At 41.8% G+C, this 15,777-nt stretch overlaps 1 protein-coding gene across 2 annotated transcripts; it reads left to right on the forward strand.

Moving 5' to 3' along the window:
• Positions 1 to 3,293: 3,293 nt before the first annotated feature.
• Positions 3,294 to 15,446, forward strand: LOC129828625 (G-protein coupled receptor family C group 5 member C-like). 2 transcript variants are annotated; one of them, XM_055889709.1, is made up of 5 exons: positions 3,294 to 3,626; positions 7,597 to 8,674; positions 12,743 to 12,843; positions 13,224 to 13,346; positions 13,998 to 15,446. In XM_055889709.1, exons 2-5 carry the CDS (start codon positions 7,612 to 7,614, stop codon positions 14,028 to 14,030), a joined length of 1,320 nt encoding a protein of 439 aa, XP_055745684.1. In that variant the 5' UTR covers positions 3,294 to 3,626; positions 7,597 to 7,611; the 3' UTR covers positions 14,031 to 15,446. The 2 variants fall into 2 exon arrangements, with proteins under 2 accessions (XP_055745684.1, XP_055745686.1); XM_055889711.1 differs by having other exon boundaries at positions 13,227 to 13,346.
• Positions 15,447 to 15,777: the final 331 nt, after the last annotated feature.

Genomic DNA, 15,777 nt, shown 5'->3' on the forward strand with positions numbered 1-15,777 from the left:
GAACTCAGTGTACCAGTCTAAACATCTAACACAAAATACAATTGCTGTATAAAACACCGTTTTTTTCCCACCTTGATTTGCCCACCGATTAAACAGCTTAAATGTTTTACTATCTGAATAATTTTTTCACACATGATATATTATTACATATTATTATTATTATTATTATTATGTTATTGTTATATGTTATTGTTATATGTTATTATTATATGTTATTGTTATATGTTATTATTATATGCTATTATTACATGTTTTTACACGCTATTACACGTTAGTACATGCTATTATGTTATTACACGTTATTACATGCTGTTATGTTATTACATGTTATTACATGTTATTACACGTTATTACATGTTATTACACGTTATTACACGCTATTATGTTATTACATGTTATTACATGCTATTATGTTAGTACACGTTATTACATGTTATTACATGTTATTACACGTTATTACATGTTATTACACGTTATTACACGCTATTATGTTATTACATGTTATTACATGCTATTATGTTAGTACACGTTATTACATGTTATTACACGGTATGACATGCTATTATGTTATTACATGTTATTACACGTTATGACATGCTATTATGTTATTACATGTTATTACACGTTATGACATGCTATTATGTTATTACATGTTATTACACGTTATGACATGCTATTATGTTATTACATGTTATTACATGTTATTACACGTTATTACATGTTATTACACGTTATTACACGCTATTATGTTATTACATGTTATTACATGCTAGTATGTTATTACATGTTATTACACGTTATTACATGTTATTACACGTTATTACATGTTATTATGTTATTACACGCTATTACACGTTATTACATGTTATTACACGTTATGACATGCTATTATGTTATTACATGTTATTACATGCTAGTATGTTATTACATGTTATTATATGTTATTACACGCTATTATGTTATTACATGTTATTACATGCTATTATGTTATTACATGTTATTACACGTTATTACACGCTATTATGTTATTACATGTTATTACATGCTAGTATGTTATTACATGTTATTACACGTTATTACATGTTATTATGTTATTACATGTTATTACATGTTATTATGTTATTACACGTTATTACACGTTATTACATGCTATCATGTTATTACATGTTATTATGTTATTACACGTTATTACACGTTATTACATGCTATCATGTTATTACATGTTATTATGTTATTACACGTTATTACACGTTATTACATGCTGTTATGTTATTACACGTTATTACATGCTATCATGTTATTACATGTTATTATGTTATTACATGTTATTACATGTTATTATGTTATTACACGTTATTACACGTTATTACATGCTATCACGTTATTACATGCTGTTATGTTATTACATGTTATTACATGCTATTATGTTATTACATGTTATTATATTATTTCAAGTCTGTAGCTAACCTGACTCTGGGGTTCCATCCCACCCTTTCCCCACAGGGCTCTGGTCAAAAGTAGTGCACCATGTAGTACACAGCCATTTAGGATGTAACCTGGGTCTTCCCACTATCATTGTAACCAGCAGGGGATGTCACGTAGCCGACAGGCAGGTACAAACTAGTGTTCCATTTAAAGTGACCTGTGATTCCATGTCTATGTATATAGGGCAGCAGCCTCTAAGGTGCAGGGTAGTTCTGTCAACACTCACAGGTATAAATTCAATTTCACATGATAGCCAACTATAGACACCAGCTATGGAAGTCAAATAGAAAACCAAGAGTTCCCTTAATAAAAAAGGAAAGATTGAAATAAAAAAAAGGGCATTTCAATCGACTTCTAAAGGTTGACTACAACTCTATGTCCATTGGTGTCTGTCACCAGTCCCGCCCATTTGTGACATACATAAACTTACTGTAGGCTTACCTGGCCCACAACTGACATCAGGTATTGCCAGGTGAGGTATTTTTGGATGAAATGACCTTGTCACATGGGCAACAGCAACAACAACCACACGAGGAAAGAAACCAGAATCAAACTTATATTCTTCTATTTGTCTTTCATCAGCCACCTTTAGTGTTTCATTGTGGCGTGAACTGGTGGACAGAGCGCGGAGACAAGGCATCAGTCAACAGATGTTTTAAAAACGTGTTTTTCACACATCAGGATGGGAGAGGTGTTTTTAGAACATTCCAACGGCAATAATAAAGTCGACACTTGACTGTTTAGATGCGAGAGCAAACTAATGGTATTATCACGATCAAAAGCCAATGGGTGAAAAAAAAGCCAATAGCCTTCCATGTGTGACACGTTAACTAGTAGCCTTCCATGTGTGACACGTTAACTAGTAGCCTTCCATGTGTGACACGTTAACTAGTAGCCTTCCATGTGTGACACGTTAACTAGTAGCCTTCCATGTGTGACACGTTAACTAGTAGCCTTCCATGTGTGACACGTTAACTAGTAGCCTTCCATGTGTGATACGTTAACTAGTAGCCTTCCTTGTGTGACACGTTAACTAGTAGCCTTCCTTGTGTGACACATTAACTAGTAGCCTTCCATGTGTGACACGTTAACTAGTAGCCTACATGGAGTGCGTTGCCATCCTGTGGTTCTGATGTCAAAATGGTCGACAGTTGGACTAGTAGCCTGGTAAGCGCTGCACTGCCACCAGGTGTCTCCTCAATCCTCCTCTGATGAAATACATATTTCTCTCTAATAGTGTGTGTGCAAATGCACAGATAGGCTATTGACACATTGGGGGTGTCTATATATTTCATCATAGACTATACATGATCTGAGGAGAGGCACGAATATATCGACTACTTTATGTACAATGGTCTATTTCTAGTCTTGATGACCCAATGGCAAAGATACAGTATGTTTGACTCACCTCGGTCAAATGCAGCAGCTTGGACATGGAGCGCACGAGAGGCGCGCAAAACCTTTGAGCTACTTCCTGTGCGAACTATTTAATTATTCAAACTAGACACCTTTCATCCCTGCTTAATTAAACATACAAAAGTGACTTGTATTATTCAATATAGAGTAACACTAACTGATCTCCCACTCTACCCTGTTAGTAGGCTATTCATAAAAATAGTGTGTGTGTGCGCGCGAGAGAGAGAGAAGGCGTGTGTGTGTGTGTGTGTGTGTGTGTGTGTGTGTGTGTGTGTGTGTGTGTGTGTGTGTGTGTGTGTGTGTGTGTGTGTGTGTGTGTGTGTGTGTGTGTGTGTGTGTGTGTGTGTGTGTGTGTGAGCGCGCGCGCGAGAGAGAGAGAGAGGGAGAGAGAAGGCAGTCGCTATCCAGGGACCAGTCGCTCCTCTGTCCACATCACAGCCACAGGACTTCAGCACTAGTCGCCTAGTTTTGTGAGATCAAACCCTGACTTCAATATTTCAACATTTTACTAAAGCAGTGAGTGCAGTGTCATTAGGGCTAATTAAAAACAGCTAGAAACGGAATATACACGACATTTTCAAAGAGCTATTACCTTTTAACCCACTGGATAGGCTACCTGGAGACGATGTTGAGCGCGTTTTCTGTCGTTGTGGCTTAGAACAGGTGAACGAATAGCGACATTATCAAAGACCCTCAAGAGCAAAACACTGGTCAGACACCCGAAGGTAAGGTCCTCTACAGATTATTGTCATAGTGAAAAGAGGTAGTGGGGGTACAGCGACTACGCACGGTCTAATAGTAACACTCAAAATACGTAGACTATGACTTTTTGAAAAGTGTTCCCAAAAATATAAATATTTAATAGTTGGTTAAAAGCCTATAATTGAGCGTCAGGGATCCGCTTAGCTGTTTTTAGCAACGCTATTTACACACTAGCGTTGCTAGGAATCAGCTTGCAAAAAAAACAACAGAATAGTCTGCCAGAAACGAAATACAATTCTATTTCAATTTACTCTGCTGATTCTGTAGGGCTGGGTCCTTATGCAGGAAGGGAATTGAGATGAAACATCTAATAAAACATCAATTAAAGCTGCATTATGTAACTTTTTGGGTGACCCCACCATATTCACATAAAAATGTGAGTTATAAATCTGTCATTCGGTAGATCTGTTCTATGTGCACTATTTCTATCCTTCACATTCTTAAGTTTCATTTTTGGTTATTTTATTTTCGGGTTAATTGGTTTGAAAGAGTGATATTCTGTGGAGTGATTTGTCAGAGCTTCCCTTTCTATCTTTCTGAGTTTTCTCTGGTTTTGTGTAGAACCACCTGCCACTGGACACAGATATTTATAAGACACATTTGACCCCGAATGGAGAAGGAAGACAGTATACCCACATTGAAACCCCCTGGGTTAACATATCCATGGGCTTTGGTTTGGTTACTGCATGTCACCTAATCCTTGACTTTCTCTTTTAGTCTCTGTGTGTGTGTGTGTGTCCCTATGCCTACGTACGTGTTTATGTGTGATAAGATCTACAACAATTGTCTCTCCATACTTCCTCCCGCCACAAACAACTGACTACCTGTTTTGTTACTTACTCCCTAGTCCCCAACACAAACTTAGTTACATTATTGGCAGAATTGCCAAGAAAATTATATTACATGAGGGTTATTGAATTAAGGCACATGGAAATACAGAAGTATGTCTCTCTTACGGCTGAGCAGTGGCTTCATGGTAGGAAACTGAACAGCACAACACCATCTAGGGAGGAGGTGAGGGCCCTGGGAGAGTGGTGCCAGGAAAATAGCCTCTCTCTCAACGTCAACAAAACAAAGGAGCTGATCGTGGACTTCAGGAAACAGCAGAGGGAGCACACCCCCCTATCCACATCGACAAGAACACAGTGAAGGTGGAAAGCTTCAAGTTCCTCAGCGTACACATCACTGATGATCTGAAATGATTCAACACCACACACCGTGAGGTGAAGAAGATGCAACAGCGCCTCTTCAACCTTAGGAGGCTGAAGACATTTGGCTTGGCCCCTAAAACACTCACAAACTTTTACAGATGAACAATTGAGAGCATCCTGACGGACTGTATCACTGCCTGGTATGGCAACTGCACCACCGGCGACTGCAGGGCTCTCCAGAGGGTGGTGCGGTCTGTCCAACGCATCATCGGGGACACACTACCTGCTCTCCAGGACAACTACAGCACCCGATGTCACAGGAAGTCCAAAAAGATAATCAAGGACATCAAAAACCCGAGCCACGACCTGTTCAACCCGCTATCATCCAGATGGCGAGGTCAGTACAGGTGCCTCAAAGCTGTGACCGAGAGACTGAAAAACAGCTTCTATCTCAAGGCCATCCGACTGTTAAATAGCCATCACTAGCCGGCTTCCACTCGGTTACGCAACCCTTCACCTTAGAGTGCTGCTGCCCTATGTACATAGACATGGAATTACTGGCCACTTTAACCTCTACATGATTGGTATCCCCCCCTCGCGGGACAGTTGAGCTAACTTAGGCTAATGTGATTAGCATGAGGTTGTAAGTAACAAGAACATTTCCCAGGACATAGACATATCTGATCTTGGCAGAAAGCTTAAATCCTTGTTAATATAACTGCACTGTCCAATTTACAGTAGCTATTACAGTGAAATAATACCATGCTATTGTTTGAGGAGAGTGCACAGTTATGAACTTGAAAATGTATCAATAAACCAATTATGCACATTTGGACAGACTTGATACAACATCTTGAACAGAAATACAATGGTTCATTGGATCAGTCTAAAACGTTGCACATACACTGCAAAATCTAAATTGCGCCTAACCTGGAATAATACATTGTGACCTTTCTCTTGCATTTCAAAGATGATGGGAAAAAAAGTTTTTTTAGTTCTATTATCTTTCACCAGATCTAATGTGTTATATTATCCTATATTAATTTCACATTTCCACAAACTTCAAAGTGTTTCCTTTAAAATGGTATCAAGAATATGCATATCCTTGCTTCAGGTCCTGAGCTACAGGCAGTTAGATTTGGGTATTTCATTTTAGGCAAAATTTGAAAAAAAGGGTCCGATCCTTTTTAAACATCCTTCTTCAACCTGTCCCCTTCCCTTCATCTACACTGATTGAAGTGGATTTAACAAGTGTCATCAAATAGGTGATCATAACTTTCACCTGGATTCACCTGGTCAGTCTATGTCATGGAAAGAGCACGTGTTCCTAATGTGTTGTACATGCATTGCTCCAACTATAACTTGAATTTGAGATTATGTGCCATGAGCCTTTTTAAAGCTTTCTAATTTAAGACCAAGATTTGCCCTTGTGATGAGTTTGTCAAACTCATCTAAACAACCGGCAACTTTTTTGAAAATAAGCATCCCTGCAGTATCCCAGACTGAATGCTGTGCCATGCCATTTCTCTCTGTCCCCGTCAAATTACATTACACTGAGCAGACATTTTATAACCACATAGATCAAATCTAATGTTATTGGTCACATACAACATATTTACCAGATGTTGTTGTGGGTGTAGTGAAATACTCCAACAGTGCAGTAGTATCTAAAAACAAATCACAACTATACACACAAATCTAAAAAGTAAAAGAATGGAATTAAGAAATATATCAATTATTAGATCGAGCAATGTCGGAGTGGCTTTGACTGAAATACAGTAGAATAGAAAACAGTATATTCATATGAGGTGAGTAAAGTGGCATGTAAACATTATTTAAACATTATTAAAGTGACTAGTGTTCCCTTATTAAGCCTTGAGCCATGGATTGTGTACGTGTGAATGGGCAACACAAAAGATTTAAGTGCCTTTGAACGTGGTATGGTAGTAGGTGCCAGGCACACAGGTTTGAGTGTGTCAGGAACTGCAACGCTGCTGGGTTTTTCACCCTCAACAGTTTCCCGTGTGTATCAAGAATGGTCCACCACCCAAAGGACATTTAGCCAACTTGACACAACTGTGGGGAAGCATTGGAGTCAACATGGGCCAGCATCCCTGTGGAACGCTTTCCACACCTCGTAGAGTCCATGCCCTGATGAATTGAGGCTGTTCTGAGGGTAAACGCGGAGGGTGGGGGGTGCAAATCAATATTAAGAAGGTGTTCCGAATGTTTTGTACCCTGTGTGTATAGAATGTGTGGTGTCTTGTGAGTGAATTTATACGGTGAGTGTGTGTCTTCTGTACTACACTGTATCCTCTGGCCGTAAAAGAGTGTCTCAACTGACATTCCTAAGTGTTATCATGTTCACACGGTGGACTCACTCTATATTTGTTTCAAACTCTTATCAATGATTCTCAAAAAGGACGTGGATAAATGCCAGCTTCAGAAATACCTTCAGTTTTTGTGTTTGCTGGCTTATTTATACTTTCTAAGGCTCTGGTATTTTTATATAGATTTTTTTTTTTAAATTAACATCTAAGCCATTTTAAACAGAAATCAAATGTTTCCATCTGTTGTTTGTGTGAAGTGGGTATACACCGTTACATCTTGATTACAGCATGATTTTTATCTGTTTGCTCTTGACTCATGTTGACCTGCTTGGGTGTATCAAGAGTGACTCTTCAATGTATGACAACGTCACTGGTTTCTCTCTTCTCCCTCTTAAGAACCGTCTCATATGCCAACCTACTCAGTCTCTCCTTCTATCTCTGTGTGAACACAGGTGCTGCTCAACTCCATGGACCACACACTCCAGAGACTTCATCTCCTAGTCCCGACCGCCATCACTCTCTGGTCTTTCCCCGTCTCGATGGCCGCCAGTGTGACCCCAAGTGGGTGTGGCTCCAACGTAGGCTCCCTGTACTACAGGCTGTGTGACCTCAGTGCCGTATGGGGCATCGTGCTGGAGGCGTTAGCGGCAGCCGGCGTGCTGGTCTCCATCATCCTCTTCATCGTCCTCCTGGCCAGCCTGCCCTTCATCACAGACAAGAATAGGATGCGCTCCGTGGGCCTCCATGCCTGCTTCCTGATCAGTACCCTGGGCCTCTTCTGCCTCACCTTCTCCTTCATCGTAGGGAAAGACTTCGCCACCTGCGCTTCGCGACGCTTCCTCTTCGGAGTGCTGTTCGCCGGGTGCTTCGCGTGTCTTCTCATGCAGTGTGTGAAGCTGAACCTCCTGGCCCGCAGGGGAGATCGGGTGCCCCGGGCCTCGGTGCTGTGTCTGGGAGCCCTGGGACTCTGGCTGGTGGAGGTGGTCATCAACACGGAGTGGCTGATCATCACTGTGGCTCGATATCCTCTCATGCTACTCAACGCTACAGGGATAGCACTTGGCACAGCCACAAACGTGCCCTGTAACATCACCAACCAGGACTTTGTCATGGCGCTGATCTACGTATTGAATCTTCTCCTAGCTGTCGTAGTGGCTTCCTTACCCACCCTGTGTGGGAAACACAAGCAGTGGCGCCAGGAGGGAGCCTTCATCCTCGTCACGGGTCTCCTCTCTGTGTTCATCTGGGTGGCCTGGATCACCATGTACGTCTGGGGGAACCTGAGGACCGGCGGACCCAGCTGGGATGACCCTACCCTGGCCATCGCCCTGGTCAGCAACGCCTGGGTGTTCCTGATCCTCAACACCATCCCAGAGATATGCTCTCTGACCAGGGTAGAGGAGGGGGGCGCGCCAGGGTTCGGAGAGGACCTGAGCAGAGGTGTGGGCTATGAGAATATCCTGAAGGAGCAAGGAGCCCAGAGCATGTTTATGGAGAACAAGGCTTTCTCTATGGATGAGCCCAACTTCGGTATGTAGCCACACACACACACACACACACACACACACACACACACACACACACACACACACACACACACACACACACACACACACACACACACACACACACACACACACACACACACACACACACACACACACACACACACAGTAACGTGTACACACACACATACTGTACAGTACACACACACACACACATACCCACACACTCTTGGCGACCCACATAAATGACCTGGCTTCACTAATAAGGCCACTTCACTACATACAGTTATTACATACAGTTAATATATCTAATATATCTAATACATCTCATATATATAATATATATAATATATCTAATATATCTAATACATCTAATACATCTAATATATCTAAAATATCTAATATATCTAATATATCTAATACATCTCATATATATAATATATCTAATACGTCTAATATATATAATATATATAATATATCTAATACATCTCATATATATAATATATCTAATACATCTAATATATCGAATATATCTAATACATCTAATATATCGAATATATCTAACACACTTAACCATTAGAAAGGGGAGGTTCAGCAGGTTCAGGAGGGTATGGGGCTTGTCAGCAGGTTCAGGAGGGTATGGGACTTGTCAGCAGGTTCAGGAGGGTATGGGGCTTGTCAGCAGGTTCAGGAGGGTATGGGGCTTGTCAGCAGGTTCAGGAGGGTATGGGGCTTGTCAGCAGGTTCAGGAGGGTATGGGGCTTGTCAGCAGGTTCATGAGGGTATGGGGCTTGTCAGCAGGTTCAGGAGGGTATGGGGCTTGTCAGCAGGTTCAGGAGGGTATGGGACTTGCGTACGTATAGTCAGACACGTGAATAAAATAACATTGTTGTCCACGTGTAACAATCTGCACACTCTACAGCTTATTTGTTCATATTCCAATGTACATTATTTTCAATGACCCTGAGTCTGAAATAAAATATCTTCCAAAACAGTAAGTTGAAAAGAAACTGCGAGATGGATAAGAAAAGCTCACCGAATATGATTGAACAGGTTCTCAATTTCACATCCAGTATACAGTACAATCTGCATACCTTAAAGAATTTGATATGCTGATGTGGTTTAAATCCTATTGGTGATCAGAATCTGATCTCGCAGGCTGCAGCAGAGCCAGACAGGACACTGTGTGTCTCCTCTCCTCTCCTCCCCTCCCACTCTATCTCTTTGATGCTGCTCCACCTGCCCTCGGCCTGCCCTGGCCTCATCTCATCACAATCAAATGGCACCCTGTTTCCTATATAGGGCACTACTTTTGACAAAAGGCACTGGTCAAAAGTAGTGCACTTTATAGGGAATAGGGTGCCATTTGGGATGCATCCAATGGTTTAGGTCAGAGTGGGAGGGAGGGATAATTGCACATGTTAATGCGGATGGCGCCTTGTGAGTTAGCCGCTCTGTCCTGACTGAGGTTAACCTACTGTATGTCCTGGTCTGTTGAGATCAGCTGGCACCAGGTGACTAGTCTCTAGACAGACAGGTTAGATTTGATTTGATTTCGCCTCCCACAGTGTACCAATGTTCCAGCATGTTGCCGAAGGTCTGGGATTTCTGAGAACATATCACTACAGTATTAGAACATAGAGGCACATGCAGTGTTTAGTCCATTTATACTGACTGGAGAATGATGTTTGATAAAATAAAAGGAACAAAAATATAATGAGCCCTCTGCTATCTGTCCTCTGCTATCTGTCCTCCGCTATCTGTCCTCCGCCATCTGTCCTCCGCTATCTGTCCTCCGCTATCTGTCCTCTGCTATCTGTCCTCCGCTATCTGTCCTCTGCTATCTGTCCTCTGCTATCTGTTCTCTGCTATCTGTCCTCTGCTATCTGTCCTCCGCTATCTGTTCTCCGCTATCTGTCCTCTGCTATCTGTCCTCTGCTATCTGTCCTCTGCTATCTGTCCTCTGCTATCTGTCCTCTGCTATCTGTCCTCTGCTATCTGTCCTCCGCTATCTGTCCTCTGCTATCTGTCCTCTGCTATCTGTCCTCTGCTATCTGTCCTCTGCTATCTGTCCTCCGCTATCAGTCCTCCGCTATCTGTCCTCTGCTATCTGTCCTCTGCTATCTGTCCTCTGCTATCTGTCCTCCGCTATCTGTCCTCCGCTATCTGTCCTCTGCTATCTGTCCTCTGCTATCTGTCCTCTGCTATCTGTCCTCCGCTATCTGTCCTCTGCTATCTGTCCTCTGCTATCTGTCCTCTGCTATCTGTCCTCTGCTATCTGTCCTCCGCTATCAGTCCTCCGCTATCTGTCCTCTGCTATCTGTCCTCTGCTATCTGTCCTCTGCTATCTGTCCTCCGCTATCTGTCCTCTGCTATCTGTCCTCTGCTATCTGTCCTCCGCTATCTGTCCTCTGCTATCTGTCCTCTGCTATCTGTCCTCTGCTATCTGTTCTCTGCTATCTGTCCTCTGCTATCTGTCCTCTGCTATCTGTCCTCTGCTATCTGTCCTCCGCTATCTGTCCTCTGCTATCTGTCCTCTGCTATCTGTCCTCTGCTATCTGTCCTCTGCTATCTGTCCTCTGCTATCTGTCCTCCGCTATCTGTCCTATGCTATCTGTCCGCTGACACATCAGTTGCCATATCAAACTAATAATGAAGTGAGAACAGAGAATGTTTTGACAAAAATAACCCCTTCCATATTTGGCGATTTTATTTTCATATTTAACTATTATTAAATATTAATGGGAAATAATGTTTGTTTTAAAACTAATCAACCTTTTCTGGGAAGAGACTGAGAACGAAGGAGGATATCTGTCGTGATGAGAGAGAGCTATGAAACCAGAAAAAGTCCTTCATTGTCTTTGTTTATCCTGAGGACTTATTTAAACATTATTAGCCAACCAAATCCTTTCTCGCCCACACATACATTCCATTCCCACCGGTCTACCAGGTGACTCAATGGGATTTAGTAATTGCACCTTTTTTTTTTTTAGAACAGTGACCTAACCAGTGTACCATGCATACATAAACACTGACACATACACACACAAACACACACTCATCAGCTTGTCCCAACATCACTGTTTGTGTTTGCGTTACCGTGCTGTCTCAACAGCAAACAAGGTGTGGCAACAGTGTCATGGTAGGCAGATATTTCACAGGGAGGACCAGGCATTTCCACCTGGGGGAAAATAAAAAATGTCTCTCACATTAACCAAGCATTATCCATCCTACCTTTTATAGAGGATTACTATCTCTCACATTAACCAAGCATTATCCATCCTACCTTTATAGAGGATTACTGTCTCTCACATTAACCAAGCATTATCCATCCTACCTTTATAGAGGATGCACATTTGACTGCACAGTGGAGATAATAGACGTTTCTCCTGCATCTGTTGTTTATGATCTTGTCATGGTGGTTGAATAGAACAAGCTACTATGACTGGTTGCTTGGGAACACTGAATACCCAGAGGACACTGCTTGAATGCGCCCGTGGATGTCTGACTACGTGGATTTGATTGAGATTTAGGATTTGAAAACGTGTTGATATAAAGAAAGTATCCATTGTCCCGACATTAACACTGAGTGTGCGAAACATTAGCAACACCTTCCTAATATTGAGTTGAAACCCTTTCGCCATCAGAACAGCCTCAGTTCGTCGGGTCATGGACTCTACACGTGTGAAAAGCGTTCCACAGGGATGCTGGCCCAAATGCTTTCAACGGTTGTGTCAAGTTGGCTGGACGTCCTTTGGGTGGTGGGCCATTCTTGATACACACGGGAAACTGTTGAGCGTGAAAACCATACCCCGTTCAAAGGCACTTAAATCTTCTGTCTTGTCCATTCACCCTCTGAATAGCAGACATACACAATCCATGTCTCAATTGTCTCAAGGCTTAAAAATCCTTCTACAACCTGTCTCCTTCCCTTCATCTACACTGATTTTGAAATGGATTTAACAAGTGTCATCAATAAGGGATCATTGCTTTCACCTGGATTCACCTGGGTCAGTCTATGTCATTGAAAGACACTCAGTGTGTGATTGGGATCTAATGTTGTCGAATGTTTTCTTGTTACTTTACCTCGCAGGTCCCAAAGTTGTGTCTCCATACAGTGGCTATAGTGGTCAGATCCACCGTTCTGTCTACCAGCCCACTGAGCTGGCTCTCATCAGCAGAGGAATGGGGAATGTGAGTACAGGCCGTCAATTGTTTGTCCATACACACACACACACACACACACACACACACACACACACACACACACACACACACACACACACACACACACACACACACACACACACACACACACACACGGGCGCGACACACACACACACACACACACACACACACACACAGACACACACACACACACACACACACACACACACACACACACACACACACACACACACACTGCCACAGATTGTTGTTGTTGTGTTTTTCAATTATTTCATTAAAAGAAAGAGGGATCTTTATTCATATCCATTGTGTTTAAATATTCTTCCATTCTCTTTTGTATGGATCATGATAAGCATGTTGTGTTCCTTGTGTATCTCTGGTTGCAGCAGGAAATGTCTCACATCCCCCGAGCCTCCACCAACAACAGCTCCGTGGCCCACAGCGGGGCCAGTATCCTGTCGGCACGCACCGACGAGACAGCAAACACACAGACGCAGCAGGGCCACAGTGTAGGTGGAGATAGAAAGACCCTGTGACGTGTTCCAAAATGGCACCCTATTCCCTTTGTAGTGCACTACTTTTGACCAGAGCCCTGGACAAAAGTAGTGCACTAAATAGGTAATAGGGTGTGTGTGTTTGTGTGTGTGTGTGCTGTCCTCTGTCATATTCTCCTCACCTCTCTCCCTGTCCATTCTCCTCTTCTCCTCTGAGAATGGTGGAAAATACAGTCCTTGTCTCCCTCTCTTAGCATGGGGGGTATTTTGGCTACATGTATACAGTAAACACACACAATCACAATGCATTCCTTCTCGGTCTACGTTTCACCTTGACAAGCCTGTCACTTAAGTTTCTTCCCGGTCTTGTACTGTCTTCTTGTCTTATTGGACGGTTTCTATCTCTACATTCCTAGGATTTATGTTGTTGTTTTTTGTCCATCCATCTGTTTCTCTTATTGCTTTGGATCAGTCGTCTCTTTCAATTCATTCGTCCTGTGGGTTTCTGACTTTTTGTTAAGGCCTTTACTTTGACCTTCTTTCAGCTGTGTTTTTTTTCCACACGCATATTGCGTTAGCGCTGTCATTACACTATGCCTATTTATATGACATTAGGTCTATATCATTTTTTTTAAACAATATCTCTCCATCTTTTTCTGTTTTCAGGGGAATGGACTGCAGAAGATATCCCAGTGGTGAACACAGACTACTTTACACCTCTCTCCTCAATTCATTTTTCTTGATACCGTTTCCTCATGTTGACTCTATTTTGCTGTTGTCCATTGCATCCTTGATATGAGCTGGTTTTAACGGGACCCATCACAACGAGGCCTACCTGAACTCTGACCTATTAGCCTATCAGACTCCAGAGGTGACGTTTGAGGTGAACGACACGAACAGTTTGCCCTTTGTAAAACCCCTAAAGATGGACAGTCCTGTGTACGACATAACCCTCTATCGATAGATTGACAGTGCCTACAGGTCTGTCTGTCCTTGTTCCAGTTCCTGCCCATCTGTCTGTCTGACAGAAGTCAAAGCAACCCACAGAGTGGAGAGCAGGCCCATGGCATTGGGAAAGAACAATACCTTTTGCAGAGGTCACCTCTGACTATGAGCTGAGCTCTCCGCTGGACACACTGTGACAGATGAAATGTGAGCATGCTAACAGCACGGAAAACTAGTCTCACTCTCTCTTAGCATGTGGGTGTGTATTTAGGCTACAAATATAGATACACACACACACACACACACACACACACACACACACACACACACACACACACACACACACACACACACACACACACACACACACACACACACACACACACACACACAATAGTCACATACACAGTAGTTACGTGGAAGTGCAGCCAAGATCAGGATCAGTCAAGCGAGGGGGCAACTGGTGTGATGGGATAAACCTGTCATCCCAGTGTTCTCAGAAGAGGACCCCTTAACAGTGGAACATTCCATACCTGGAACACCCTCTATGGTTCCATGGAATCTTGGAAAATGACTCTTCTGTCACGGGGGATACCTACCCAACACTAATGCACTCAGTTATAGGTTTAGCATACAGAAAGCTTTGCACTTTCAAGCTTTCAATTCAAATAAGTGGCGATATTATTATGTCAATGTTTAGTGCCTGGCTTGTGAATGGGTCTCACTTTCAGAAAGTTAAAATTGCTATTTAAATTTGTAGCTAAAAGTTGTTGAATGACTTAATGTTAATGCAATGCCAATGAATGGCTTCTCACTACATATGTAAGGAAGCACTTGTTGTTTGAAATGTATGAATTTGGAAGTTTGATATTTAAAACATAGCTATTTACAGTAATTACTTTTCTTGTAATCAGTTTTGAGCCAACACCTGTAAATGCAATAATGAATGTTCAATCTAATATGAAGTTGTAATGCAACACTGAGTGAATTGATTGGTTGAACATACAGCCATTGATGTCTGAAAGAAAAATGAAAATCTAAATAAACATTTAATGATGAAGTACATACAGTCCAGAGAATCTGTCTGGTTGAATTGATTGGTTGAACATACAGCCACTGATGTCTGAAAGAAAAATGAAAATCTAAATAAACATTTAATGATGAAGTACATACAGTCCAGAGAATCTGTCATAATAAATTAATATTATACCTAATACTGGTATTTATCCTAAAACACTTATTTACCCTGATACTGTTATTTACCCTGATACTGTTATTTACCCTGATACTGTTATTTACCCTGATACTGTTATTTACCCTGATACTGTTATTTACCCTGATACTGTTATTTACCCTAATACTGTTAATACCTAATACTGTTATTTACCCTGATACTGTTATTTACCCTGATACTGTTAATACCAATACTGTTATTTACCCTGATACTGTTATTTACCCTGATACTGTTATTTACCATAATACTGTTATTTACCCTGATACT

The sequence above is a fragment of the Salvelinus fontinalis genome, chromosome 30 (genome assembly GCF_029448725.1).
Source record: "Salvelinus fontinalis isolate EN_2023a chromosome 30, ASM2944872v1, whole genome shotgun sequence".
In the NCBI taxonomy this organism is placed as follows: Eukaryota; Metazoa; Chordata; class Actinopteri; order Salmoniformes; family Salmonidae; genus Salvelinus; species Salvelinus fontinalis.

Excerpts from the sequence above, each read along its gene's own strand:
- LOC129828625 (XM_055889709.1), top strand. The coding sequence starts at position 7,612 with ATGGACCACACACTCCAGAGACTTCATCTCCTAGTCCCGACCGCCATC. Across the intron at positions 12,844-13,223 it reads TCAGCAGAGGAATGGGGAAT|CAGGAAATGTCTCACATCCC; the intron begins GTGAGTACAGGC and ends CTCTGGTTGCAG. Across the intron at positions 13,347-13,997 it reads AGACGCAGCAGGGCCACAGT|GGGAATGGACTGCAGAAGAT; the intron begins GTAGGTGGAGAT and ends TTCTGTTTTCAG.